The sequence below is a fragment of the Caloenas nicobarica genome, chromosome 26 (genome assembly GCF_036013445.1).
Source record: "Caloenas nicobarica isolate bCalNic1 chromosome 26, bCalNic1.hap1, whole genome shotgun sequence".
NCBI classification, from domain to species: Eukaryota; Metazoa; Chordata; class Aves; order Columbiformes; family Columbidae; genus Caloenas; species Caloenas nicobarica.
In genome coordinates this window covers 1,904,642-1,928,890 of record NC_088270.1, presented here as the reverse complement: position 1 = coordinate 1,928,890, position 24,249 = coordinate 1,904,642, and the positions used below count along the sequence as shown (strand labels likewise).

General features: G+C 53.8%; 1 protein-coding gene across 1 annotated transcript in view; it reads right to left on the bottom strand.

The window, feature by feature from the left end:
- The window catches only part of NECTIN1 (nectin cell adhesion molecule 1), a 63,657-nt gene extending 40,416 nt beyond the window's left edge, over positions 1 to 23,241 (bottom strand). Inside the window, exon 1 of the mRNA XM_065652194.1 lies at positions 22,992 to 23,241. Within this exon, the coding sequence (XP_065508266.1) occupies positions 22,992 to 23,073 (82 nt within the window). The 5' untranslated portion in view covers positions 23,074 to 23,241. The remainder of the gene's footprint in view (positions 1 to 22,991) is intronic.
- Positions 23,242 to 24,249: the final 1,008 nt, after the last annotated feature.

Genomic DNA, 24,249 nt, shown 5'->3' with positions numbered 1-24,249 from the left:
GAGCTGCTCGGCGTAGCTGCGGTGCCAGGGCCCGCTGGCAGCATCCCTGCCTTCTCCTGGGGGACGGCGTGTGGGGGAGGCAAGCTGTGCTGGAACTGCTTGCCTTGGGGTCCCTGCCAGCATGGTGATTTCCCTCTCGCGTGTCAAGGGCAGCCAGCAAAGAGCTGGCTGCGAAGCTTCCCCTCTGTCTCTCAACTCTGCCTTCCCAGGAGGAAGGGGAAGCAGAGTGGCAGGCTCCGAAACACGCACAAATGCACCTGACTTACACTTTCTACCTCTTTTTTTTTTTTTTTTTTTCCTTTCCCTTTTCTCCCACGCTCCACACTATCTTTTGCTCTGCCCTTCTGGCACCTCTGCACACAACAGCGTTGTCCTTCTCAGCGAGCAAGAGCAATCTGCAAATCTAGACCAGCACAACTCGGCAAAGGCAGGCACAGTGCCGGGTGTGTGGGGGGAGCCGAGGACGCTCGCTTGACCTCGTCTCACTGCAGAAACGCTTTCCTGCCGACCCCGCCTTGAAATATCTGCACTTAATAAACATGAATGCAAAGACATCCAGAAACTGGAAGCACCACGACGGCAGCTTCTAGCCACTACTAAGAGCCTACACTGTCCTTTTTTTGCTACTGCCTGCTGAGGATCAGGCCCAAGGGTCCTTGCAGTGTGCAGGAAGCTTGTTTGAAAACTGATCTTGATCCGCTGCCTTTGTTTTTTACAAAGAGGTAGAAATAGAGCAAAAGATCTTGAAGGATGCAGAGAAGTCACTGACTGAATACACAGCCTACGAAACCTTGCCAAGACATTGTGAAACCTTTGAACCGTTGTCCAAATAGATTTTAAATAGAGTCCCGGGCCTTGATACTCTGAAGGTGATGAAGAATAAAATGAAACAAGAATTTTTCAATGCACACATTGAGGACAAACAGCTTTTTCATTGATAATGCCAGGGACTGAAGCCAGAGGTTTCACCAGCATGTTTTGGCATCCCACGGGACTGCAGGATTCTGCCCATGCTAGTGTTAAATAACACGTTAACAGGAGCAGAAGTGCAAGGCCTCCCAGCAGCTGAAAGTACCACAGAAGCTGTTGCCAGACACACTCAGGAGACTTCAGCTTTCAGAGTCAACCTTGTCTTTAGACGAATGGAAAGTAACTCCTGCGGTGCGGACACCAGTTTGCAGCCACATCGCTTGGCTTGGGTTGTCCTCTGCAAAACTACCGCTTCTGTCCCAGAGGAAGCACGATACTGGGAATCACCCCAGTGAGCACGGGCGGATGAAGGGGAGGCAATGGCTTCGCTTCTGTCCAGTCAGTCCTGCTCAATACTATCCTCAGCTTTCTGTGCACACCCAGCTGGGATGCCACCCTGCCCTGCCTGCCCTGGCTGTGTGTTTTGCTCTTCATTCCCCCCAGCAGGCTCTTCTCAGCCTCGCTATCGCAGTAATGTGACACTTGGGACCGAGTCACTGGTGTGTGGGAACCCAGGCAAGGAGATGAAGCTTGGAGAGACAGTAATTAGTTCTGTCATATTAATAAATTATTAAATCTCTCATTTATTCTCCAGATTTAATTTCCCATCCCTGTGTTTTCCTACCACACAAACACACTACTAAAAATGTTGGAAGGCACAAGGAGTGATTGAAAGAAGCAGGGAAGGGGAGAAGGAGGCTCCAAGAAAGGGGCCGTCTTCCACTCTGTAAAGCTGTTTAGCATCCCAGAAAATGATGCCAAGATACTGAAATGGCTCCTAAAGTTGCAGTGGCAGAAAGGTGAGAGGAGGAGAAACTCTGCCTGCACAACAAGCAGACCCCCTCATGGAAAAACACAGCTCATGCCGCACAGTGCCGGCATCTCCATCTTAGCTGTCTGCACTAACTGCGGAGTCAATGAAGAGAAATTTCTGCTGCATAATTCACCCAGTGTGCATAAGAAATCTACCTCAGGTTGGATGCATCTTAGCCTGAAAGTGCCTGTTTATTTCCTTGGACATGAAGGAGTCTGGATAATTAGCTCCATATTCCCATTTGATATCAAAGCAAGAACCTTTCCCCAGTAAAATCACGCTTTTCTGACCTGGACTAGAGAGAAGGTTCTGCGCATTCAGTGACTTACCCAACACTTGTTCAGAAAACCCTGGCCGATGTTTTAGAAAGGGGCTGCCTAGCTGGAGACCCCTTTTCACGAGTATCTGTTCTTTTCAGAAATTACTTATGAAGTGTTGGCCTCCTTAATGGGTCTTAACCTGGACAGCCCAAATGGCAAGCCACAAACTGGAACATCAGCTGAACCTGTCTCCTCCTCCAGAGCCTCCTTGGCAGTACTTGCCCAAATTTCTAAGCAAAGCACTTGCCTTTTTTCTCCTCTCTTTGCAAACTACCCCTCTGTGAAAACTGACACTGCCTGTGGATCTGATTTCTGACTCATCGCGTAAAGATGATGCATTTTGGCCCAATGCTCAAGCTAGCCTTTGTAAATCGATGCTTGGACTCTTCTCTCTCCCATCCCCTACAGCCCAGCTGAACTGCCGGTCTAGGAGGCAGAGGCAGTGGTAACCCCGACGCATTGGTTGCAGAAGAGGAGTCATTGGCAGCCTGATGCTGCAAGGACCTGCTCGTGCTTCCCATCTCAGCAAAGAGAGGGGCTCAAGGGGAGCGTCCATTCAGCAGTAATAGGAAGAGAAGGAAACTGAAAATCCTACTGTGGCCCATCAGTTCTTTCCCAGAAGGAAGGTACATCCTTTCTTGCACCCCCTAAATGACCCTGTACTTCCCTACCTTGCTGCAATTTATTGCTGGCAAAAACACGGGCAGAAAGAAGTTTCTTGACCAAAAAAAACCCCACAAAAAAACCGTGTTCAGGCCACAAATAAGAGCAGGGACATTACAGGAGTCCTATCTATAACCAAACTCTCCTGCTCAAAGCGCTCCTCTGCTGTGCACCCGAGGCAGCAGGACGTTCACCCGTGCAGATGCAGGGCTGACCCAAAGTCTTCTTCCCTAGTTGCTTTGGGGAAGCAGAGGGGAAAAAAAACCGCTAAGGATGGCCGCAACCTATGGCCATATTCTGGCGACAGAAGGTAAGAAAGCGACAACAAAAGCCAGCAGCCCTTCCCTGCCCCCTCCCTGCAGATGTCTGCTGTCTAATCCTCCCGGGCAGCCCGGCACCAAAGCCTCCTCCAGCGCGGCTCGGCAATGTCGCACCGCGGGAGGCGACAGCAACCGCCGGCCCTGGACCGGCCCCTCGCCCGGGGAACAGCAGGGGAAGGGGAGGGGGCCGGGAAAAAGGAAGGGGAAGGGGGCAAGAAAGGGGAGCGGCCGGACCAGGCGCTCCCGGCGCCGGGTGCGCGGAGGGAGGGGACGCGCAGCCTGGGAGGCGGCTTTATCGCCGCTCCTGCCATGAGCAGGAACAAAGCGATGGGGCCAGGAATTCAGAGCAACCAGCAGCATTTCTATGCTAATGAGAGCTCCGAGTCGGATCCTGCCGCCTGTGGCAAATTGGAGTGGAAATCCAGGCTTGAAAGGACGCAACTTCATGTCCGATGAGCGTCGCTGGGCTCCGACACCAATCCTTTTCCCTCGGTTTATTTTTAATTGACTCCTACTAAGCCGGAGTACATGTTCATCCGTTCCAAATGGAGCAGCTGTTGAAACTGAAAATCAGCATCATAAAGTGCGGACGTATATATTTTGTGGTGCTCACTTCTTAGCACTCCATTTCCAAACCTCAGCAGCCTGCCCAGAACAAAGGATGCCTTAGCAGAGGCATACTGGATGGCAGTCATTTCAGATGCTTTGGCATTTATTAGGGTGGTTTGCTGGGAGCTGAGTTACTTAGAAAACCTGTCACTGACCAGTGTGCTAAAATCTTAAAATAATCGTTTAATTAAAAGCTGACCCTGAGCTTTTTTTGGAATGTCTAGCCATATCTGCCTAGCTCTAAAAACAGAAAAAGCAATTTTTATGTTTGCTAACCAAACAAATCCAGCTTCAGACCTCTGATTAAATATTAACTACTTTGCACAGACCACAAGCAAGATCCACAGCTATTTATTGCTCTGAAGGCAGCTGCAGCAAGAAACAAAACAAAACAAACAAAGCCAGCCAGGAATGAACGGTGTCATCCACATCAACAAGTTTCCCATGTGTGCTTGAGTCAGCTTGAAGCCAGGAGGCATTTAAGAGCATGTTTCACTGGGCTCAGCGCTCAGGGACCAGGTGCTGTCGGTGCATTTCTCTCCCAGGCCCACATGCCTCCCAGCACCGCATGAGTGAGCCGACTATGGCCCGATCCATCAGCTAATGACGTCAATGATCTTCGCTTTGGATCTCGCTGCAAAACCTCGGTGATGCCCGCAAAGCTAACACCACTTTGGGAGGGTAAACCGGCGACTGCCTGATTTATCCCCCTTTCATCCCCTTTCAAAGCGTGGTTTGGGACCCGCAGAGCCCGACAGTGACATTTAGAGACACAGAAGGAGCTGAGCGTGTGCGAGAGGCACAGACCCCATGGCGGGACTGCTGCTCTGAGCTGTGCTTGGCCAGCGCCACGAGCTGCAGCTGCAGAGGTCGATGAGACTGCCCTTGCTGCAATGTTTGGCCCTGCGCAGTGACAGCTGGGGTGTAAGCGTAGGGCGCTGGTGGGAACCAAGGTCGAAACAATCTCCCCATGCCAAAACCGCCCGTTCCTGCAGCCCTGTTAAACACCTGATCACATCATGACAGGTATTTGTCTGTTTTTAAAAAACAATCAGCCATTTATCTGGATGGTACAGCCTTCCCCTTTCCTCCTCCTCCTCCTCCTCCCAGGTGGAAGGGCTGTAGCACGGGCATGAGGATTGTTTTCTAAACTGTCCGGCACGCACGGAGCAGCAGCGTGACGGTGGGCAGCGGGCGCGCGGGTCTGCTCGCCGCTGCACGCCCTTGTGCTGTATGGATGTACAGCACGGACGGACATGGATGTGCATGGACGGACATGGATGTGCATGGACGGACATGGATGTGCATGGATGTACAGCGCTCAGGCCGCTGCCGCTCCTCAGGGCTCCTCACGTGCTTGGAGTTGAGCAAGTGCCGAAGGGCTGCGGAGAGCGGAGCGTTCCTCCTTGCTTTGCATCTGCTCGGGCAGGTATCTGCAGCCTCGGATGACTCGCTAAAGCCGGGCTGAGGTGGGGCAGCCTGCAGCGCTGGCTCGGCTTTGTCCCATTAAGTGGCTAGGTAGTGTTAACACCCCTTGTATGCCCCACGCACTTCTTTGAAGGCTTTTTCCCGGGCTTCCTAGTATCAATGGATGCCCTGGAGCAACGGGACAAAAGGTGATTGTTCCCCATCTTATTTCTAATTATTATTGGAAATAAAAAAGCAGCTGTGCTCCTGTTTGGGCCCTGAGCCAGCCCTGGTATCCCCCCCTCCCAGTTTCACAGACATATGCTCAGGTTTCTGATGCACAGAGATCAAATAACCCATCACTCGGAGTAGGATATTATCCCCTATTACCAATTCAATGCAAACAGCTCTGCTCTTCCCCAGATTAAAAGCCAATTAAAGAACCTTGCTTTTCAAGGGGAGAGGAAACCGAGAGGAGTTTTTTGTGGGGTTTTTGTTGGTCTCTGGCAAGGAGGCAATATCCCCCATATGTGTTATCGATGAGTTCTTTTCAAATCACATTGATTTTTCTCAGAACTGTTTGGTACTCGTGCCTCCAGAGAAAAAGAGAAATACAGAGAGGACAACGACAAAATCTCAACAACCTGTGTCCTAAAAAGGAAAAAGAAGGAAATTTTACTTGCTGGAGGATCAATGGTGTTTGCTTAAGTCAGCAATTGGTGTTTTGGGTTTCAAAGCTTTCTCAGGGCAAGGGAGCCTCACTCTCAAGGTGAAGAGCAAGCTCATAAATCTGGGAGAAGCTTCAAGACCAGAATATGCTGATTCCCCACTGCAGGGAGGGCAGAGCCAACAGGAAAAGGGCATTTGCTCTGCAAACAAGAAGCAGGATGAGCGCTTGTAAATCGCTAGTCACAAGGGAACAGGTGACATTCAGTCCTGCTGCACTCAGATCTGGAATACACGGGGAAGAGGAAGGTGACTTTACGCCAGCTCTGCACTCACAAGGGCCACATGAGCCTCTGGTTTCTCCGCTCGGCTCCCAAAACAGGTCTGCAAAGCCTAAGGTGCGATACTCCATTTCCCACAGCTCTCGCTGGTAAACCAAGATTTACCTTCAAGGTGGCAGACTCAGCCCTGGCCCTAAATGTCTCCTGTTGCCTATTGTCCCGGGAACACACATGTCAAGAGACATGTCCAGTGCCGGGGTAAAGCCAGAGACTGGAAAATCTCTTCGGCTGGGACTGCAGCCAGCACAGTGGGCCTCCAACACAAAGGTATACAGTGATAATTCACTTCATTGATCCCATTTCCCTCGATTTAGTAGAAACAAACAAAAAGCCACATCATCGAAAACCCCAGACTGCCTTTCCAGCAAGCGTCTTACCCGAAAGGATCTCTGTGTTTAGGCTTCCCCCAGCTTGCTGCTGTTGTGCTTGTTGCCTGTTGACCCCCTGCCTCTCTCAGGGCCACGCTGCTCATAGCCCCATTACCACCAGTTTGCAATCGGCATGCAGAACTGCCCCGGGCTCAGCCTCGCAGCTCCTGCCTGCAAAGCCCTGCTACGAGAGCAGCCTTCTAGTGTGTCTGCTGCAATGGGAAGGAAAATTGAGCTCTTGACAGAGAGCGTTTAGCACATACATCCGCTTCAGTAGGTAGGTAGATGACCTCCTGAGGTCCTTTACAACCTGAATTATCTTCTGTTTCTATCAGGATGCTAAACTAGCACAAAAACATGTCCGTCTTTCTGTCAATCTGTCACTTTGCATTCATTTTCATCTGTCATGCGTTAGCCCAGATCTCACTGTTTACAAGCACATAGTTATTTATTGTTTCCTCTTTTATTTTCTTTTTTGAAGTCACTTCCTCTTGAAATATACCGACACACAAGCAGAAACATGCATACCTACACAAATAGCAACGCACCATTTTCACCAGGCTTACTCTCTACTCCAGGCTTATTTAGTGACAAAGACTGGAAGTAACTTGGTCTGACAAGTGACTCTCTGCATTAAAACCAACAGCCAAACTGCCACAGCCTCCCCCTGTTTGCAGAGGCGGGCAGGGCGAGGGGATCTGCCCAGCTTCCTTGTGCGTCTGGGCTCAGCTGGTGCAGCGGGAGGCCAGGTCGTGTCTACGCTGCCAGGAGCAGATCTCAGCCCGTTTGCCAGTCCACACTTGCCCATCAGCCAACATGTTCCCATGCAACCACAAGTTTTGCATCGGGAAAGGAGGGGCCCGGCCACAGCGCAGCAAGCAGGAACCCAAAATCTTGCTCCCACTGTCCGGGCTGAGCACGAGCACAAAGCAAGCCACCCATCAGCACACATCCTGAACTGCCTTGTGCTCAGCACCACATGGGTGACTTCACCCTGAGCTACTGCCGGGCTGAGAGCCACCAGCCCAGGCGGAGAGTGGGGAAGTGGTGGGACACAGCCACAGCCACAGCTTGTGTGGGACTCCAGCATCTCCCCAGGGTCAGTAAATGTGCTCCAGAGGCATACGTGTCAGCGACGGGCGCTACGCAGGAACAGCACCAGGGCTGGGGCAGAGCCCAGCACCGCTGCTCGGGGGGGTACCGCGGCCCCTCCTGGCAGCACCCCGTGGGCTCGCTGCCTGCCACCATGCCTGGGGGGAGGACACCTCCCTGCACACACCTGCACAGCATCGACCGATCTCGCTGCTGCCGCAGGCACGCGCAGGAGACCCAAACTGGAGCGAAAAGGGAGAGACGGGAAGGGAAAGGGGGCGAGCAGGAGGAGCCGGGGACAGGACAGCTGGGGACAGGGCACGGGGAGGAAGGAAGGGAGGGAGGGAGGGAGGCAGCCTCCACCAGCAGGATCCCTCCCTCTCCCCTTCACTTCCATCCGGGGAAAAAAGGAAGACTTCTCCCTGCCTGCATTTTTTTCCCAGCGTCCCTGGCCGCCGCTGGTGAAACCCCATCTCAAGCCACCCCGTCACCATGGCAACGGGCCGAAAGGAACAGATGGTCCTGGCGAGCCAAATCCCAGTTCGAGGGGGAGAGACACAGGGGTGCGGGGCAGGGCAGGAGCGGGCCCTGGCCACACGCCTGGGGGGACAGGGAGGTTGCCCCCCAGTGCTCCTCTCCCTCATCCTCCAGCCATGGCGAGACTTTCCTGGGCTTGCTGCCACCTCGGGGTGGCCTCGCAGCGGGGGAGGACATGTGTGTTCCCCTCTGCAAGGGGCATGAACCCTCTGAGACCCACCATCCCATGAGCTAGACCTCTCCGGCTGCGGGAACAGCCACGTTTTCTCAGACATCTGCAGCATCTCCCCGCCCGCCTTCACCAAACCTCACCTCTTAAGACGGGGGGGGTTGCACAGAGGGCGAGCGCGGGGACCAGAGCTTTCCATCGGTGAAGCGAGCGGGCGCAGGGCTCAGCTGGCACAGCCTCGCTGGATCCCCCAGATGGATTCATCTGAGCAGATGGGGGGTGAGGACCAGGGTGGGTGAAGATAAAACTCAGCCACTAATCTCCCTGTGGATTAACTGTCAAGCCTGTCCACGTGGGGCCGTGGCGTGGGGCTCTGGAGCAGACAAACAATGTCTAAGCCCTCCTGGAGATACCCATGACTCCTCTGGAGTATTTGAGAGAAGTGGCCAGGCACCTGGAGGGATGAGGGTGTTTCTCAGGGGCACAGACTTCATTTGGTTTGCAGACTGAACTGCAAACCCAATACACCTTGGTGTGGTCAGCGCCACAGCTGGTTGCATTTTGGGGGAAAGCACCAAGTGTGAAATGACACATCAAAGCCTATAAAGCTGCCCAGACCTGCAGAGGGGAAGGACACTGTGGTGAAACACAGGCTAAAGAGAGCAAGGAACATTGTTGCAAGAAAGAAAAATTAAACGCAGCAGCTCTTCTTTTAGAAATCTTAGCTCCTAGAACAGTCTGTTTGAACTGCTCAGGCCCATTGCCTTCTGAAAAAACCCAGAGCAACACTTGCTCTCCAGAGCCAGTTTTGGAGCTGTTACCACCATTATCACAAGTTCCTCAGCTCCAGACAAGTTCAGTCTCCGGGGGTCATGGCTGAGTTTTGCAGCCCTGTCCCTAGATCCGCGGGGGGCAGAGAGCTGCTTTTCGCGCCCACGGAGCCCCAGGAGCTTTCATCCCACCTGGGAAGCAGTGTTTTCCAGGGCTTGAGGGCCAGAAGAGGCTGGGGACGGAAAGCAGGTGGTCCCAGGGCAAGAGATGCGCGTGTTGGGATGCTGCACGGAGTGCAGCGGGGAGCTGAACCCCCTCCTGCCTAACGGCGATCGCCTCTCCCCGCGCCAAGCGTTCCCGCGCCAAGCTGCTCCCTTTCCCGTGGCCCTGGCACGCTCACAGAGATACTGGCCTGGGGGGCCCAGCCCTACCCAACCGGCTCCCAGCCCACACCCGTGAGAAGAGAAGAGAGGAGAGAGCCCGTCCTGCCTCTCAGGTGTGGCCCTTCGCCTCCGGGCTCCCGCCCGGCGAGAACAGCGGTGCCAGCTTGGATGCGGCCACTTTCGCTGGTGAGAGATGGGGAGCAGGACGCGTCGGGCAGCAAGAGCCTGCCAGGGAGATCCGTACCGCGGCCGCAAAGCCTCCCGGTGTGGACAAGGTTGTCTGCAACATCGCTTTTCTTGCTTCCTCTCCTTCAGAGCAGGTTCCCAGATTTTTTTCTCTGCTGTCGTCTGGGTTCAGCCCTTCCTTCCCCAGCCCGACAAGCCCTGGAAACCCACATCTTTTCTCTGCAGAACAGGTTGGGTGCAGGAGCAGCTTCCCACGCACCAGCACAGCCCAGCCTGGCCCACACCCTCCCCCTGCCCCAACAGCCCATCTCTTTATTTCCCCTCTGCTCTCTTTCCCGGATCAAAGCTGCCTCCCCTCCCTGTATAGCAAACATTATTCAGCTGCTAGATAAGAAGCTCTCCAGCAGCTCTTTATTAATCCCACTGGAGGCAGAAAGAAGGCAGAGAGAAAGAACTCAGCGTGGCTGGGACAGAGACTAATGTTCCACGAAACACCTTTGCAAAAGAGAGGCATGTCTTTTTCCCAGAAAGTCTCATGGGAAGCTTGGGTAATAATTAACAATTATTGAACTTTAAACCCTCCATTTCTCTCTCTGTCCTGACCAGGATTTTGTAATAACTCATCCAGTCTGAAACTCTCCCAGACTGGTCTGCTGGGGCACACTGGGGTAGGAGGGGGATGCAGGCAGACCCTGGGGCAGGCAGGCAGTTGCTGAGCCTGTGCCTTCCTTGCTTTTACACTGAGCTACAGTGTCCCAGCTCCAAGCTTCCAGGGAGCTTGGACATGAACCTCCTTCCCCTCCTCCAATGCATCCTGCAGCTCCTTTGGCCACAAAAAGAAATGGCTTGTTGTGGTACACATCTTCCTAGCCTTGGAATACCATAGACTCTTGCGTACGGCTAAAATTGTAATCTACCGAGGAGATAGACTGGAAAGCTTTTATAGCATAAAGACACTTGTTAAAATCCATCTGCTGTCTGAGGCAATTATAATCAGTATCATGTGATGGCTCACACGTGAAACAAGTTAAATGGCTCATAGGGCCTGGGTTTGCATTGCTACCTGCCCGCTCTTACGGAAGGACCACAGAGTTTTTGAAGTGCTTGCTCATGCAAAGGCAGGATATTTCTGTTACCTGCATCCTACAGTGCAGCATCTCGGGTGTTATGAAACTTGCTCACAGCCACCTAGGAAATTAGTGGCAAAAGCAAAACACGTTGCAGGTATCTGAAGATTTACACTGCTCTCCCCAGCATGCAGCCAGCCTTCCTGCCTCAACATTCACTGCAAATCCACCAAGGACAGGGCACAGGTGAATCCCTGTCACCTGTCCTGCCTGGTGCGTTGTCCAGCAAAGAGCCAGGGTCTGGGAGCTGGCCTGGGACGGCAGGCCAGCAGGGCTGTGGAGTGCTGCCCAGATGGGGACTGGAAACCAGAAGTAACCCAAACGCAAACTATTGGAGCAAGAAATCAAGATGCCTTAGAATTAAACCATGCAGGGAAGCCAATGGACCACATTGTCCCACTTCCATGACTTCAACCCACACACCGCACACTCAGCGCAGTAAGAAACTGCATCCAGTGTTTGCACTGATAGAATATTTGTACGTTATGCAAAACTATTTCTTGTCTACTAAAATCCCTGGGTAAGGAGCTGTCGGCTCCCGGCTGCTATGAAAAACGACAAAATAAAGGGGAGTCACCTTGCCCTGTGCTTTGCAAACGGTCTCCTGCCTGTATAGAGTAACGTCGGCAAGATTGGTTGTGCAAGGCACCCTGCAGACACAAGGCAATATGAGCAGAGAAGAGCGGGACAGTTACCGGCAGCTTTTGACAAGGAAAGGCGCATAGAGGTGAAGTGAGCTAACCAAGGATGTTCCAGGGAGCTTGTGGCAAAGCCAAGAAATGATGCCAGCGCTTCTGAGCTCAGCCTGCCTTTGCCATCACCTCCAGGCCTTTCTTTCCCTTTAAGTAAAAGCTGATTCATGGCCTGGTAGAGGTCAGTGTGAGGCAGCAAATATTCTCATTCCCAGTGAGGTACCGTAAGGTATTCCACGGGCATGGCAGCAGTTGGGACGTCAAGAATACAAAAAAAAAAAAAAAACAAAAACTAAAAATAATTATTTTAGCCTTTTATTTCCAAAGTGAGTTTAGAGCCACTGAAAGGTCTCGGATCAATACCAGCAAAACTGCAAATTGGAGTCCTCCCCTCAGCCGCAGAAAGGGTACAGCTGAGACAGCATCTGCACAAACAGCCTGCCTCCAGCCTCTGCCAGCCTGCCTCAGCTCTGACCTTGGGGAGATACCTTCAAGTGCAAGAGGGAAACTCCCCTTTCTTCTTTCCTGCCCCCTTCCTGTGCAGCCCTCGGCTTTGGTATCCCAGCAGGGAGATCAGCGCTGGTTTATTTTACCTGGGTACATTCTGTCTGGAGAAGAAACTGAGTCTTGACAAACTCATTCCACGTGCACGCCAAGAAGAACTGCTTTATCACGCAGGTAGACGTAAGTCCTAAATGCTTCAAGGGGGGTTTGCAGCACAGACTTTGAGGCAAATCCAGCCCTAGAGAGAGCTTAGCTACCAGGCTGGCTCTGGCATTTCAGATGGTGAAATGCAGTTGCCTGTTCACGTGCTCCATGATAAACAGGCCATTCTTCTCCTCTCCTGCCCCACAGCTGTACATGAACTCGGCCCCGTGCCCCAGGGACCTTTGAAAACTGCATTATAGGTTCTCCCCATAAAAAGTTTGGATCAATACAGCTGTGGGGCTTTGGTCACATTGCCCCTGCTAATTGGAATTACAATAGGTAGACTGCAGCTTTCACTCCCATCTCTCTGTTGCTTGTCATAACGTAATCAAAATCTCTCTCTCTCTTTATCATGGAGTGTGATGGGAACAGAGGCGCTGGGAACCACGTGGCCTCCAGAGACTACAGATTCCTCTGGAGCAGGCTGGGGCTGGGAAGCTTTGGCATGGGGGTGAGAAAAGAGCCCCCCACTGCCCAAACTCCCCAGCCTGCCTTTGGCCAAGCAGGTTAACGGGAGTGCCAGCCTCGGCTGCCCATCTAGGCAGGGAGCTGGCTGGGCACAGCAGGGACACGGAGGTGGGGACGGAGCAGTGCAGGTGCTGCGGGAAGCAGGTGCAGAGCCAGAGGCAGCCACAGCGCAGACAAGCAATGCGGCGGCTTGGCATGGGCACGGCACGGCGCACCGACCAAGGCTTGGGAACCGGACAGGAATGAGCCAAAGCTTCGTGCTCGCATATGAAGCTGCCTGCTTCTTGCTTAGCCCTACTATAAGCAAAGCTGAGACAGCACCTCAAGGCTTCGGCTAGGTTGGGATCCCCGCTACGCTAAGTGCTGTGCGAAAATCCCTGCCCTGACAAGCTCCCCACTACACTGACTCACAAACCCCTGCCCGCAGCCTCCTGGGCGTTCTCAATGCGCAGCAGCCCTGCCGGGGAGACCCACACACGCTTTGCTCACCCTGGCTGCGAAGGCTCAGCCAATTATGGAGCTAGGGTGATACATAGAGGGCAACAGATACAGCAGCTGTGATTTGTTGATCATTATCAAACGGCAGTAATGCAGGGCGGAATTACCCAGGCGAGGGAAGGATCAGCAGCCTGGACCTACTCAGCTCCCCAGAGAGTGGCCATAAACAAAACTTAAATAATTAGAGTGCTTGGGCGGAGATGCAGCCTCTAAGTATTGTTAGGCTCACGCAAATAAAGGAAATAAATTCTTGGAAGGTGCCAGGCTGGATGGGGCAGAGGGAGGCTCATTTTCCACATCACTTGAGAGCAACCATTATAAATCTCACTGAAAGATGCACCTCCCCAGGCTAGCGATATTTTTAAACTCCGGGAGAGAGGAGCGAGAAAAAACACATTTTAGTATTTACACCACAGGCGAAAAGGGTATTTAAAAATCAGAGTACATTTTTGAAAGTCTGTTCCTGCCATACCAAGAAAGAAAGAAACAATTTTCTTTATATAGTGTGATAGCTGGAAATACTAGCCCTAGAAAATCCATTCCTACCACCACCCTTGTGTTGTAGGCTGAGAAATCAAACTCCCAGAAGGACTGGGGGCTGGAGGGAGTCAGGGGATAAAGGTTCTTTCATTGGCAAATTGCTGGTTCAGTTCCCAGCTGAATCAAACACACATCGGCTCCTCTGAATCCTGTGGGGTGACTCCTGCACTGTCCCTACTTACTTGGTGTCTGGGATAACGTCCCATAGGAGATGAGATGACTTGGCTCCACGGAGCGGCACCCTCACAGGAACAGAAGCCTGGTTTGCTGGGCCAGGAGCTCGAGCATGCAACCCAACACAGCGCGGCAGGAACACCAAGGCGCAGGGACCTGCTCGTGGATGTCAGCTGAAGGACGTGGCCCTGGAGTCAGAGCCAGGGCAGAGCCCCGCGCGGTGCTGTGCGTGCTGGAGCAGCGTGTTCTGCATGGCGAGGCCACCAGAGCTTTGGGGCTGGGAAATCCACGCCATCGGCCTCTGCAGGATTGCCAGGCCAGTTTTCCTTTCTGACGCTCTCTTGTTTCTCCAGTTGGTTAGTGTTTCCTTCCCTGCGCAGGGTGGGGAAATCTTGTCAACGGCTGACCGATCACAGGTCGACCGATCGCAGGTTTAGCAATGCTGCATGGCAGCAGGAGGTGTAATGATATGAGAGTTCTCAGCCCTGCTCTCAGGGCAGTCCTAGAGGACCCAAAGATAAACTGCCAGAGCACTGCCTTCCTCTGCAACCACTGCAGCTTTTCTCCTGCCAAACTCAGTCCTGCTCCTAATTCCCTCCCGGGTCTGCAGGCACTGAGAACATTCCCCCTTTTACAAGCTGTGCTCTGTGCAAGCCTCTCTCCCTCCCACCCCTCCCCAGGACTGTTGTCATCATCCCAAAAGGATCTTATTCAGCTTGTATCAAAGGGATGCATGAGCACACCCATTAGGCATCAGAGCATCAAGCAAATCGCCAAATAAGCCGCCTCTAAAGATCAGAGCACACTGTAATCACTCCCTCTGCAAGGAGATCCCAATAAGCCCTCCCCCATTTTCTCTGGGTTCTTGCTGAACCCAAGCACATGAGATGTGTTTGGCAAGATCAGCCCCATCACCAGTAAAAGCCTCTTTATAAAACTTGCACACACACACAGCTCCTGGCCTCTCCCTGCTCCCCTGCAAGCCGTCTCCACTGTTTTGGTGCCCGGCAGATGTCCAGAGGCTGCCCCAGCCCTCGGGCCCTGCAGTAAGGAGGACGGCGCTGCTGCCCTGTAGGTCTGCGTGTCGCATCCCCACCAGCAGCTGGACCGCGCCACCGGGGCTGGGCAGCACCAGGCGCTGCCGCAGATGGCACAAGGGACAGCAGCAGGTCCCCTTGCCGCCCTCCTCCCCCTGCTTCCCCCAGGGAGACGGCAGAGAAGCAATGCGAGCTCGGGGAAAGGGGAGCGCTGGCAGCAGGGTGGACATGCCTGCACAGGGGCAAACTCCAGGACAGAAGTGGCACTTCGGAACACGTGTGTTGATTCATGTGTTGGTGCACAAGTGTCTTTCATAACCACGGCCTCAAAGAGAAAAGCAAGAAGCCTTTTCTAAAGCCTTTCATAAGACATCATGTGCTTTACCAATATGACACAACAAGCACAGCACTTGGCTTTGAAGTTGTCATGATAGGTGCCCTGTAGATGTGGATCCTGGGCTGGTCTGAGGCTGCCCTTTCATCAGCACCTACCACCTGGGTCTCAGCCTCTTGGTACGCAAAAATGAACTCATCCTTCTCAACTAAAACATACAGAGCTTCAGCATGTTCAGCTGTGGGTTGCCACGCACGGACTAACAGCACCCAGCAGCACTGCCTGTAGAGCCAAGAGGGGTCCTGTATCCAATGGAAACTGTGGCAGCTGATACAAATTACAGCATGGCAAGGATGCTGCTGTGCAACACATCCCTGATCCTGAATGACCATAAATGGGCACAGCCTTGGATCTCCCCGCACCCAGAAAATACCCTTTCCTGCAGCTTGGTCCTTGGCCACTGCGCTGGTGCAGCTGACAAGGGGAAGAGCACGAACAGGGCCAGTAATGAACAGCTTGTAGAGCTGTCTCTGCTCTACGCCACCAAACCACTAGCTGCTGCTTTCTCTTCCCGACTGCAAGCTTCATATGGGCAATGTCTTTATTTCTAGTCCTGTCCCAGTGGGAGGGTGAGATGCTTCAAGGAGGAACGGAGGAACCTCCGTCACGGCCATGTGTTTGGGTGAGGGGTGAGGTAGGACTCCACAGTGTGCTGATAACTCGCCCAGCCCTGGTCTCTGGGCTCAGCTAGCTCATTTGTTTGGGCTGTTCAAGGACGGGGCACGGTTCATTCCTCCCTTGCTGCCCTCCCCGGCCCTGAGTGACACAGTGCTCCGCACAGGCCAGCACAGCCATCATGTATCAAGCTGCTCTACACAGAAACCTGGAGAATACAGTGACAGAAACCCTGACCTTTCTTCTGAACTATCCAGCTCTCTGTATGTGCCTCCCAGTAAACCCTGTTCATCATATTAAACTCTCCCCTAAGTCTACGACTTTTGCCCATGATGGACTGTTCGTAACCCCTGGCTTTGCTAGGACAGTCGGCACAACAACCTCTAATTATAGGCCTCTGCTTGAGCTCTTGAGTCCCAACAGCCTCTTCTGCCCATTACCATTAGACCCTGAGTCCACAGCCAGATCTCTGCCGCCAGGCTCCCCCTTGGGCTGTCTTTCCTAGGGAGGGTGAAACTGGTCAGTGAAAAGCTTCCCAAGCAGCATCCCCCTCGGTCCGGAGGGTATTTTGCCAGGGCATAAGAAACAAAACCTGGTTTTGCCAAGTGTGGGATCCTCAGTATAAAAAATAGACACCTATAAGGCTGGGTGAAATCCAGTGTCCCTCCTGGATCCCCATGATGTGGCTACAGACCGTCCGCTGCACTGGCCTGTATTGGTACCATGTCTTAAGCCTGACACCAAGAACAAGGCTGGTTTTGCTCTCAGGTGGCCACACAGCGCTCTGCTCCATCCCCCTCGTCTCCCGCACAGACGGGCCTTTGTGCTGGGAGCCGCTTTCGCCTGTCACCAGAGCAAAACCGCTGGATGTTAGCCACTGGCTGTGAGCTGCATGGACCCTCTGTCCGTCCTGGCCGTGCCTCCGGATGCCTCGCTCTAGCACAGGGGGAGGAATGGATCTCCCACGGGAAAGGGAGAATAGACTCCTGATTGGTCTGATTAAGGGGTTTCCCCAGGTAGAGAGAGAATTGCTGAGAAGAGAGATGGAGGCAGAGTCCTCTTGACTAACCAGGCTTGGGAGCACCTGCTGTCTCATAGCCAGGTGGTCCATCTGGTACCTGCCGCTGCTCCAAGGCAATGATGTGATTTGCAGGTCCTTCTGTAGCATCCCTGCATGCTCGGGAGCAGATGGAGGCACTTCGCTATTTCCAGCAGTTGGAAAGGCAAATAGGCTGGAATGGGGAACAGAAAACGCCATCCCTGTCACACAGATCTTGCCTTTCCTTAAGCTCTTCCCTGCCCACCTGTAGGTTGAATAAGGATGCAAAGCGGTGCTGTGCACCAATCTCCAACAGGACAGGCTCACAGCCAAGGAGGGCAGGCCTGTAGCAGCGTGAGGGAGAGCGGCAGAGTTGGGTGGATATCGCTTAGAAAGGCATCACACCAAATAATGTCAAAGTAGGACTATAAACCCCCTGCAGGGACAGCTTTATCATGGGGGAATGGAGAAGGGATGGTTCATCAAGTTGGGTCAGTTCCTCCCACCCATCTCCAGCACTCCACGAAGATGCCGAAGGGACAAGAAACCGCTGGCCAGACTCCACCTGGCCTCAACTGCTGCAGACCTGCGCCATGCAGGGCACAACAGCCTCCCTAGCCTGGGACCCCCTGTCCTCCTGGCTGGGCAAACAGCAAGGGACTGAAGCTCTCCCTCTCCTCCTCTCATGCCCAGTAGCTGCTGTTCATCTGCCTTGGGATTGCTGCAGAGCCCAGAGCTGCCGCAGCTTTTATGATGCCAGCCTGCGTGAATGGCTGCATCAGCCCCAGAGACGGGGAGAAGCAGCGAACGAACAGCAAGGTGCTAAGCTCCCTATGCGTCCTCGGGTGCCCGTGGAGGCAGGGTCACACAGAAGTGACAGCATGGGGCATATAAAATAACACAGTGCTGGGAAGGGCAGCCCTTGCATCTGCAACTTTTGCTTCCCGTTTGTGCGTGTAACAGAGACAAGATTGTAAACGCGCGACTTCAAACCTTGCATGGTGGCACAGTGGAATGATAGGGAGGTGCCTGTCTGTCTGCTAGGGGCTCTTACTTGCAGACTGAGGCGAAACTGTCCTTCCTCTCATGGATAATACTTCTGCCTTTGAGCAGTTTGGGCAGGAGTTTCTCTTTGCTATGGAGCTGGGTGTTTCCCTTGAAAACCAAGCTGGGAGGGTATGTGCATCAACCGAAACCTTCACTGGAGAAGCAAAGAAAACTGTAAGGCCAGGAGAATACCTGCGGCTCAACAGCAGCCAGGAGGAAAGCAAGGGGATGTATCATGAGAGGTTTCATTCCTTAGTTAAACAAATTTTCACCTGAAACAATAATCTGGGTTAGGGAGCCCTCACTGCAGAGCTCTGAATTCTCTGTGCTGGGATGGCTGGGCTCTGGTAATTAACACAATAGGTGTCTCAAATGCAAACTGGGTCTCAGCTCCAGTGGCTGGCGGCACCAACTCGCCCTGCATCACAGCTGCCCTGATTCAATCCGACATCTTTGAAAAAGCAAGAAGATCTCTAGGGTCACTCATTTGTTTCTGATTTTGCACCAATATGCCTTGCTGGCATGTGAAAAGGACTGAGCAAGAGTCATCGCGACCTCAAGCAATGATGTTGCAAGATGTGAACCTTTTCTCAGAGGCTCTGGGGATGGTGGCCATCCATCTGAGGACTTGGCAACTCATGCCTGCAGCATTCACAGGCAGCCTGACTTCTGCATTTTCAAAAAATCTTTTTCCCCTGGCGCTGCTCCACCACCTTCCCACATTCCTGTCTGCAGGTGATGCTGTGTTAACTCCCCTGGGCACCGGAGGTGGGAAAGAGCCTTTCCCTGGCTAGTGGTGGCCACTCGCTGCTCTCCCCCTGCCTTATGATGGGCTGTCCTCCCTGTCCCCAGCCTTAGCGGCACACTAGCAGAGGGCAAGGGGCGCAAGTGGAAATGTAGGCTTGGAAAGCAGGTCACGATAACCAGCTCTTCTGGTTCCCTTCGTGATTCAGCTGAGGCGTGAGCGGTGCCCAAAGGATCCTTCTGGTGCCTCCCTGTAAACTTGGCTTTGTGGCTGGCACAGTTGCAGCCCAGAGGAGGGGCGATGCGAGGAGAGATGTGCCAGGCTGCGCCAGCATCGGCATCTCGTCAGCCACCAGTTAATTGCAGGCATTTGCCTTGCGCTAAATGTGTTGCTGGATGTGATAATGTCCCTGCTTCTCTTCTTCTCTTTGCAAATGGATCCATGTGCACTGGGCTGGGAACTCTTGTTTGATTAATGCTGCTGGTTCAGAGAGCAAATAGCATCAACCGTGGCCATCCCCCGGCTCTGGCCGTGGGGCAAACACCCTCCTGTGGGCTGAGCTGGCTCTCGGTACGCCTCAACCGCACTGACACATACGTGAGCTCATCAATTCATGCCAGGTTAAAACTCCAATGGGTCAGTTCCACTGCAACAGCGAGGTTTAATGAGAAAACATCAGCAAAAGACACACTTTTGCTTCCTGAAATAGCCTGATGTTGTTGTCGCTTCTGAGTTTTGGGAGGAGATAGGTGCGGAGGAGAAAAAGGAACAACTAAGAACTCAAACCAAAGGCTGAAAAAAACTCTGGCAACTTTTTGCCTTTTGGAAGCTACTTTGGGATATTAAAGCATCTCTATAAGAGTACAAGATGGACCAGATCCTGCAGCGACACACTTTGACTATTCCTAACACTCCAGAGAGCTGGTGTACCTCCCCAAAAAGGAACCCTGCCTCCAGCTGCAGCCAAGTTTGACCCAAGGCCTCCAGGTCACTACAGCTCAGCCAACGCTTCTTTCAAGTACCGTGACAGAGAAACCCTGTGTCAAAGCTTCAAACACCTTCCAGCTATCCCCTGCTGAGGATCTCAAAGCGCTTTGCAAAGAAAGACTCACAGAGCCCAAGAGGTAGCCCAGTGATAGCAGACAGGAATTTGTGCCCAGACAGAGGGGAGCGTTGGGAAATAGAGGCCCAGATCTGCAGATGCAGGACCAAGCACAAGATGAATGCCTCTGCTCTGCATGGTTGCATCTCAAGCTGTACCGAGTTTCATGGCGGGGATAAACAGACAGATTGTTAAGCCTTGTAAAGCGTAAATTTAACCACAAGTCTTCCTAACCTCTGGGGATCAGCCACCTAGGATCTCTCCTCCCCGGTACCCCACAGCTTTTCAATAACCCCTGTTCATATTAATGTCCTGAAGCCCTAATGCCGTAGCCTGAGTTGATACCTAGTTAAGGGTTCCAAATGGACAGGCAGGCAGATTTGCATGGAAGGCTGCAGGAATCCTGAACTGAATCCATTCTAGACAATTGAGCTGATCACATTAAAGACAATTAGTATAGCAGATTTTTATAAGGGATGCCTTATAGCTTTTACAGCAGGGAACTTTTATTTCCTTATCAATAAAAAGCTAACATTGTCAGAAGGGGGAGGTAGTATACATGGATGGGAACAAAACGAAATGGCATTTATCAGACGAGCATGAAAGGTTTTCCAGAAAGCAGGTAGTGTCTCCTGCCTTCCTCCAATCCTTCTTGGGTACTAGGTACCAAACTGCATTTTCCAACAAAGTCCACAGCTACTAATTCTCTTATAATATAGGATCCTAAGTTCCCCCCACCCCTTGTCCTTGATAAGCAAGCCTGTCTGTGTTCAAAGCTTACATATGGCTTGTTATATATATATATATATGTATGTATATATATACACACCCCCTCAGCTGATTTTGACACAATGGATTGTGAAGTTGAGGAACTACCTGCCTCAGTATGGCATTCAGACCTGTGGTTTAGTAAGGACTGTCAGTCTGCTGGGGCTTTGTGCAGCATCCAGCACAGTATTGTGCTGGTCTTGCCCTGCAGCTCTGGGACTCATCCACAGCACAAGTGCACAAATGAATGAAACAAACGAATGAATAAATACATAATATCAGATCAATCATTCCTGCAAACGTGGAGCATTCACCACTAAACTGGTCCAGCCGAGAGTCTCGCCCACACAGGCTTCAGGGTACTTGGTGATAACGGACAGTGGTTGGGAAGGATTATGTTCCCAGAGCATTGCAGGGCTGGCTGTACCCTTTCCTTGGCAAGGCACCACTAGATGCACCACTGGCTTGTCCTGGCAGAGCCATCAGCGGGACAGTGCAAGACAAACTACTGGGCTCCTGCAGAGTGGCAGGAGACAAGACCGCCTGACTGCTGGCAGCAAAGCCTCCAGAACAGCCAAAAATAGAATAAGTGGGGGGAAAAAAAGTCTCTTTTGACAGGGCAAGGTGAGATGCCAGGCTGCCCCAGGGTCACTAGCTGTGTGTCTCCTTGGTGAAAGCAATTCCTAGAGGGACTAGAGGAGCATAAACCTCTTTTCATTTATCCAGGACAGTCACCACAGCATTATGCCACCTCCAGTGCCTTTCCCACGGGCTGTGGGGAGGGTTTCCTGCATGGAGCTGCCGCGGTAGAGGGGTGAGGAGGGAACACCAGGTGAAGAATGGCATGGAAAGTTCTAAGCCTCCTTGTGAGGAGCCAGAGCTTGGCCAGGCACCTGCCCGGAAGCACAGAGGAGTGCGGGGAGCCCAAGGCTGTCCCTTCCATCACCTCTTTTTGCAATGCATAGCAGATCTCTTTGTCCTGGGAATACAGAGGTATGCCCATATCTTGTTTCTCATCACTCTGTTAACCTTCTCCCTCTCAAAGTCTTGCTGGTTTCTTGACCACTACTCCGTCCCGTTTCACCTCTGTCCTCATCCATATTAGCTGGACCATCCAGTCAGTGTGCTCTGTTGATTTCTCCTCATGCTGTGGACGTTATAATCTCCGTCTTTGCTAGCACCAGGGAACCCTGGGCCCTGGCATTTGCTTGGATGGTCAGTCTTTTGGCCCAGACCTCATCTCAGTGTCACAGCCCAGCCGGCCTGGCTGCTCTTCCAGGATGCTGCCCCAGCCCAATGAGAGGCGGAGCAGAGGCAATTCCACCCTGCCTTCACCGCAACTTCTCCTCTCCAGCTGCAGACCCTCCTCCTTCTGCAGGCACAGGCTGCCTCTAACCCCTGCAGAAGGCTGGACAACGGCCTGGGGGTGGCACACGTGCCCGCTGCCATGCACTCCGGGGGCAGCCACCAAGAGCCCAGCCTCAGAAAGGCAAAAATCATTTCTATTTGCATTTCTCAGTACATTCACAAGCGCTGTAAACCCAGACACTGGTCCCCCTTCCATGTCTCCAACAGCCGACTCCGGAAAGCCCTCCAGGATGGCATTAACCCATTCTGCACTGGAGCAGAATAAAAGAGTCTCCCCCAGGGCACTTCATAAAGTGGGTCACTCTCCCGCTTCTAAGAGCTGTGCTAGAGCCCAGGGCAGGACCAAGCCCTGGGCTGGGGACACATGGGCTGTTCTGCAACCACCAGGATAGTTCGAACGAGCTGCGGAGAAGTCAATCCAAATCTTTGCCCATCTCCTCCTTTCCAGGGATGGATCAAAACCAAAGGGATGGATCAGATGCCATCAGGCATCCAAGTGTAAAAGCAGCGAAAGGAAGGTCTGAAACCTGTAAGCAATCCAATCTCTCTGCAAAAGAGCCCGTGGGAAGTGTTTGTGTTGAGGGGAGTGGGGATTTTAGGGATGTTGGACAGCTGAAACCTTCCATCTCTCGTTCCGAAACATCTGTGCCCATTACCCAGCCTTGTGGCTCCCTTTCCCGGGAAGCCTGGCTGCTATGCCTCGCTAGACGTTGCTCGATCCAAAAAGCAAACAAACCGCCTCAGCTCCCAGGACTCCAGAGCCCACTGCCTGCAGCTGCTTCCAAAACAAACAATCGTGTGTTGTTCCTCTCCAAGCCAAGGATGAAATCGTCCCCGATTTTCTCCCACCCTCACGCAGATGCTTCCACACCTGCTCCAGACCCGGACGGGCACCCCAAAAAGCCGATTCCATCCTTCCCCGCCTCTCCACAGCCGTTCCCGCACCCCCTCCCCCCGTCCGTGCCCCATAGCCCTCCCCAGGGGCTGCCCCGACCCCCGCAGCGCTCCGGCAGAGCCCACCGCCTCCTGGGGGGACCGGCCGGCAGCGGCTCACCTGGTAGGAGCGCGGCCGCCAGGATGCAAACTCCGATAGTCCACCAAGATGCACAGCAACTTGTCTGCAGCTGTGAAGCCATGAGAGTTCCTTAGAAGAAATGGGCAGGGGTCGGTCTGGTAGCGTCCCTGGGCCCCCCACCCTTCCCGCCTCCAGTGATTTTCAGGTCTGCTTAAAAAAAAAAATATTTAAAAAATGTAGGTGCAGGAGGACAAAGAGGTGGCGCGCCCAGCAGGCAAGCCGGCGGGACGACGGGCGGCCGGAGGTACGCTCCGCACATCCGATGGGGCCCTGGGGCTCGGCGGGGCGCGGGGCCCCTCTCCGCGGGCGCGGGGCGCTGCGGCCGGCTGCGGGCGCCGCGGCAGCGCGGGTGCCTCCCTGCGGGAGCGAGCACGTCCGCAGAGCCGGGCGAGTGAGAAAGGGAGGGGGGAAAATGTAATTTGGAAAAAAAAAAAAAAAAAAAGAAAAAAAGAAAGACTGGGGGGAGGAAGAACAAATGAAGAAAAGCGAGGGAGAGCCCTCCGCGGGCTGATGCCGCCGCTCGCAGCGCGGCGGTCCCGTGGCTCCGGCGGCGGGGCTCGGCAGCCCCCGCCCGCTGCCTGCCCTCCGCTTCGCGGGGCGCCGGCGGCGCTCAGGCGGCGGGGGTGGCGGCGGCAGCGGGCCGGCTGCGGTGCTCCATGGCCGGGCGGGGGGCGGCGGCAGCGGGCCGGCCGCGGGGCGGGGGACGCGGGCTGCCCGGGCTGCGCGGCACGGTCGCTCGCACACGCACACAGTCCCGGGCGGGGCGGCGCTCACCCTCTCCTGCGTGATGTCAGTGCACAGCGGAAGGAGGGCGCAGCGTTAACCCTTTGCCTGCCCCGCAGCCCGGGCTGCCGCCACCGCGGGCCGCGCTCCGGCACCGCGGGGATCGCCGCTCCGCGGGGCCGCGCTCGGCTGCGGGGTCTGCGCTCGGCTGCGGGGTCTGCGCCCGGCTGCGGGGTCTGCCCGCCTCGGCCCCGCGGGAGGGGCGGGGGGGGGACAGGGTGACCCCGCCTCGCCCCTCGCCTCCTCTGCCCTCCGGCTGGCTGCTGCTGGCAGCTGTCTTTTGTTCGGCGGGTGTCCGGCGTGCTTGCGGGGGACAATCTCAGAACCCAGGGCACCTCTGTGTCGGTTTCCTAAGGTGCTTTTCGGCTGTGCTTCTGCACCCAGGTTTTGTGGACTTGAGGCTTGTTTTCGGAATTCCCTTGCGGATGGTGGAATGCCTGGGCCATGGCTGCTG